Source organism: Phytophthora parasitica (genome assembly GCF_000247585.1).
Source record: "Phytophthora parasitica INRA-310 unplaced genomic scaffold supercont2.84, whole genome shotgun sequence".
NCBI classification, from domain to species: domain Eukaryota; phylum Oomycota; class Peronosporomycetes; order Peronosporales; family Peronosporaceae; genus Phytophthora; species Phytophthora nicotianae.
The window spans coordinates 39,734-44,470 of record NW_008649070.1 but is presented as its reverse complement, the minus strand read 5'-3'; the positions used below and the strand labels follow the sequence as shown (position 1 = coordinate 44,470).

The following is a 4,737-nucleotide window of genomic DNA, read 5'->3' as shown; positions in this document are numbered from 1 at the left end:
CGTCGTCGACCCGACGATAAACCAGTCTGTCCGATAAGGTCGGCGACACGTGATGATAGTACGGTGTTCTTGGGCGTCTCGCCAGGGGTCTTAGCGACGTCCTTGGAGGGCAGAAACGATTTCTGGTGCGGCGCACGACGGTACGTATGGCGTCTGGGGTGTACATTGACGCTATTGCGTTTAGTATCAGCAACAGGTGCAGACTCTTTGCCACGGGTTATCCACGTCGAACGCTGCATCACAGTGCCGATCACGGTGTCGCTTAGTGTCGAGCAGTTTGGCGGAGTGAGAGCGCAAGAATTCATGTTTGTGCAGAAGAGGTGGACGGTTGATGAAGCTCGGTGAGTGATCTGTGCTAGCCGTGGGGAATTGAGAACTGAAACGCAAAAAGCTGGCATCTTTGGCCGGCTTGGCTGAAACATCCGGGTCTTACGAGCTTTGAGGATTACGAACTACGACAAAAATCGGTAAACGTGGGGATCTAAAGTGTAGCACAAGAAGGTTAGGTGCCTTTATCATGCATATGCTGTGCTGCTGATTTGTGGAAGTACCGGTACCAGGTAGCTTAAGTATACGTGTACATGTACAGTAATCAATGCCTTAAATCGTGCGCGGAACTAAACTCTGAGTGCACGGAACCAGCTGAAGCCTACTTTAAAGACTGAATAATTGGTGAAACTGCGATTCAGGGAAGGAATCCCCACTTTTCGCTAGCAAGATTTGTCCATTATAAAAGTGAGTTTATTGTTGTGACTAATCTTCGAACCGACTGTGGCGGGTCAAAATGTGCGGGGCTACTGGGGCGAGCACGTTAATTGAAATTATCAACTACTTAACCCTCATGAAGTAGTGAAAGGGTTAATAATAGTGGGTCCAGTATTGATCCAAAAAAGTGGAGTAATGACGAAAGGCATTGTTACCATTTTCTTTTTTACGTCATTTTTACGGAAGCATGTATGCAGTGTGTGCCAACTGTCCTGATATACAGATGATCCCTGCCTACAAATCTGTCCTTGAGTGTTACATAACCGAATTTATCATACTTACTGTTTACAGATCATCGCTTCGTAATCTCTACGGTTTATGATCCACAGCTCGTAAGCTGCCAACTTGAATTCAAGCGGGATGCTGCCGTTCCAATTCTAGAGCAAATCTAGCTACGTCATCTGCCTGCGCTCATACTGGCGTGGAAGCCTTATTTAATATTAGAAACTGATCGAAAAGAACTCACGCAATCAAAGCCGGTATAAACGCGCTATCCGTGCCAGTTTTATACAACTCCCGACACAAACCGTCTGAAAGCCTATAATAAAAACGATTGGGTATGATACACCATGATGTTTGTGAATTAGGTTTTGTATGGGACCAGGTCTACAGTAGAGAGTTTTTGCAAGTCTTCCCATATATAAACACTTGAAATTGTCCAATAACATTCCAGAAAGTTCAGTCTGTAGGAATGGAAAAACTTCCCATAGGGTTTACGGGAAACAAAGTATTCTCCCATAGAATTGAAGCTTTGCTTTGATTTGTCCCTGCAAAATTTTACACATGTGTGGGAATAGGAATGGGAAAGCTGCGAAAACTCTCTAGCATTATCTAGAGTCACACATCGAGGTACCCAACGAGTTTAGCACCAAACCAAAGCTTAATGAATATGGCAAAGCTACAAATTCATTTGGCTCATTAGTTCCGCAGATATTGGCCAGACACTATAGACAGTTTTTGTATTTTGACTCGGATTCGTATCGAAAGGGTGATCGGAAATATGGTCTCACCGGAAATACATCCGGTGCAGATAACGTCTTCACAGTCGATAGGAAAAGGAGAACACCAAAATCAAAACGGAGACAAGAGTAAGATTTTCCAGGGAGTATCCAACGCTGTAGATACCCGCCATATAGTTATCCATCGTTAAAAGACTAAATATCCAAATACTTTCGAGTTTGACTAATCTGCAGTACTTGAACGCATTCCACAGTTAACATGCCATGCTCGAAATTCTCGGGCACTGTAGCTTACGAAACTGACCTATCGAAATCGAACGGTGTCTCATTTTGCCTTTAAACACTCTTGTATCATTCAGGCCGTCTCAAAGAAACTGACTGCTGTAGATAAGAGGGTCATTACGCCCCTGTGCATACAACCCGTGAATTTGCTTAAAGTAGGTCATGTTGCGAAGGCTGCTGAGCAATGCAGTCTAAAACTTGCAAAACTTTTAAGTTCAACCATTACCCATCTCTCTTGTGTCCCCACGAAAGATATGAGCTTGATCGGGGCGAATTGATCGTTAGCGTCAAAAAGCGACTTTCTTAGTAGCTCTTAAAAATAAGGGCATTTAGGCTCTTTTCGGCGTTGTTAGTACGTGGCCGATCAAAGGATGATGGTTATAAGCGGACGTGGTGTTATCGAACACGTCAGCGCACCTTGTTCAAATCAAGACTGGCTGAACCATCCACTTCTCTAACAGCACGAGGAATGACATCTGGTTGAACGAATCTGCCCCCAATACGGGGGCTTAGCGGTGAATATGTAGTTTCATACGTGGCTTCTTCTTTGTACGACCGCACTCACAAAACTCATTAAAGAAAACGCATAGTCACCTGATATGCCTCCTTACAACTCCTACACCCACTCGGGAAGTTGCCGCTTGTTAATGTATTCGCCCAATGACGATCAGAATCAAGCTTTTTCCAACTCGATCTCAGCGGAAACGATGCAGCTACCAATGCAGGTGCGCCACCTTGACCTTGTCCTTTAGTGACGAGCCTGAGGGTAATATCTTGAGATCGAGATTTCCACGAGAATGGGATGGGACTCTGGAGGCACACCATCGTTCCAGCAGCGAGGCATCTCTCTCTATCTCGTAACATATCTGCATCATAATGTAGTTTTGCACGACGAAGACGGATCCAACAAGCGGAAATTTCGATCTGGTACTTGACCAACTTGCACTGTAGCAGATACCCGCGGTAAAAGAAAAATATATGGAAATACATACTCTAACAGAGTATAGATGACTACATGATACCCGTGATGAAGCTGCACAACGCATGTAATGGAGTTAACGGTATCGATACCAACTTGGTAATAATGAAATGACATGGACGCAAAGGACGCAGCAACCGGTTCTTGGGCGTTTATTCGTGCGCGCCTATCGAGGTTGTTCACAGTGCGTGTTTAAGTGGTAGCCTGAGAACATTACGAGTGGCTGCAATATCACTATCCAAATCTTGAGCCACCAGAATCTCGAGAGGACTGTTGGTTTTTGAAGTTCACCGCTAGCAAAAAATATAAAAGGCATTTCATTATTTAGTCCCATTTAAAAATAATAATAATGTTGCGTTGCAAGCTTAGACATTACAAGTACTTGGTAGTAAATTGCTGGAGCCCAGAGTATGGAAGCAATACTTTACGCTTTTCACCGCACCGCTCCGATTGACGCATAGTGCACGCATGAAGATCGGGGTAATCTTCATCGAGAATAGTAGCTGCGGATCTGTTCATGAATTGTGCGTGGTAATGGAAGAACAGCTCGAAGAATCCCGACTTGCAGCACCAACGAGCGCGTCTTTTGTGCAGCCCTCGGAACGGTGTGACTGTAGCCGTTGTACTACATTGAAGTCACGCAGCAGTATTCATCGCTGCCACGGTGCATCCTTCCACACAGTTTGAATGTAGCCATTTATGACATCAAGCGCACCTCTAGCAGCAGCTCCGTCCATGGCGCTTATCGTGCATCCTGCACCCTGTTACTATTCAGTCACTTGCAGGTGCCCACTACTCGTTGCTGTATCCATGGCAGCATCCGTACAATTGGTGCCGCAGGAATCGAGATACCGGACAACGTCAAGTCGTCCATGTGCCGCTGCATCCTCCGCTGCCGTCGTGCAACCCTCTGGTCGATTTTCCCACAACCAACGCGCTACATTTAGATGCCCATGAGCAGACGCAGCATCCATGGCATGAGTGAGTGGAGCAACCTACTTCTCAGTGCTCGTGCAGCCATTGCACTACCTCCAATGTCCAGTAGCAGCAGCCCCATCCATCGCCGCGATAGTGCACTTTGGACTGGGTTAGTTGTGCCACTTCATTTCTCTTTCGTTTCTTAGGTCGTGGCTTCCGAGATATCCGAAGTTCATGTAAATACCTCACCACATCCAAGTGTCCATTTTTCCATAGCAGCTCCATCCATTGCAAAGATCTCACTCGAGGTTAAACTTTCTTCATAGTCGAACAGATTAGTGTCAGAATCAGCTCCGTATTCTGCTACCAGCCACGTGACAACATCGAGGTGGCCATTAGACACAGCTAGTGCAATTGTTCTCCCACGTATTGCAGCGGCGTCCAGCACGCCACCACATTCCCTGCTGATTTCCTGTAGTTGCCGTACTTGTTTAAAACCAACTTGCGCTCGCTGCAAGGAATCACTTGGACTGGCTGCACGAGCACGCAGATATTTCGCAACCTCGAGATGTCCATTCACGGCACCAATGTCGATCGCCAAACCTTCCTCTCCTCCCAAATCCGTGAGCTTTGTTTAGTGTGTACCTGAATAACCTCGATATCCGTTGGTTGTTGCGATTTGGTGTCGCAATCAATGAGCCACTGCACAACATTAAGATGACCTTGTTCCGCAGCTACAGTTAGCAGTCCAGTAGTGTTAGTGACACTAACACCGGGCCTCTTCTCGAATAACCATTCCAAGACGTCTAACTGCCCACTTGCAGCGACAAGGTA

The 4,737-nt window shown here is 46.1% G+C and overlaps 3 protein-coding genes across 4 annotated transcripts in view; 1 reads left to right on the top strand and 2 right to left on the bottom strand.

The window, feature by feature from the left end:
- The window catches only part of PPTG_24332 (hypothetical protein), a gene marked incomplete at both ends in the record, with an annotated part of 1,167 nt that extends 603 nt beyond the window's left edge, over positions 1 to 564 (top strand). Inside the window, 3 exons of the mRNA XM_008916481.1 lie at positions 86 to 140; positions 316 to 341; positions 561 to 564. Of these exons, the coding sequence (XP_008914729.1) occupies positions 86 to 140; positions 316 to 341; positions 561 to 564 (85 nt within the window). The remainder of the gene's footprint in view (positions 1 to 85; positions 141 to 315; positions 342 to 560) is intronic.
- Positions 565 to 3,752: 3,188 nt separating this feature from the next.
- On the bottom strand, positions 3,753 to 4,042 carry PPTG_18362 (hypothetical protein; the record flags this gene model as incomplete). The annotated part of the gene is made up of 2 exons (XM_008916458.1): positions 3,753 to 3,922; positions 3,985 to 4,042. The coding sequence occupies 2 exons, from the start codon at positions 4,040 to 4,042 to the stop codon at positions 3,753 to 3,755; spliced, it is 228 nt and encodes a 75-aa protein (XP_008914706.1).
- A 93-nt stretch (positions 4,043 to 4,135) lies between these two features.
- The window catches only part of PPTG_24331, a gene marked incomplete at its 3' end in the record, with an annotated part of 3,930 nt that continues 3,328 nt past the window's right edge, over positions 4,136 to 4,737 (bottom strand). For both annotated transcript variants that reach the window (XM_008916479.1, XM_008916480.1), the window contains one exon: positions 4,136 to 4,531. In XM_008916479.1, the coding sequence (XP_008914727.1) occupies positions 4,136 to 4,531 (396 nt within the window). The remainder of the gene's footprint in view (positions 4,532 to 4,737) is intronic.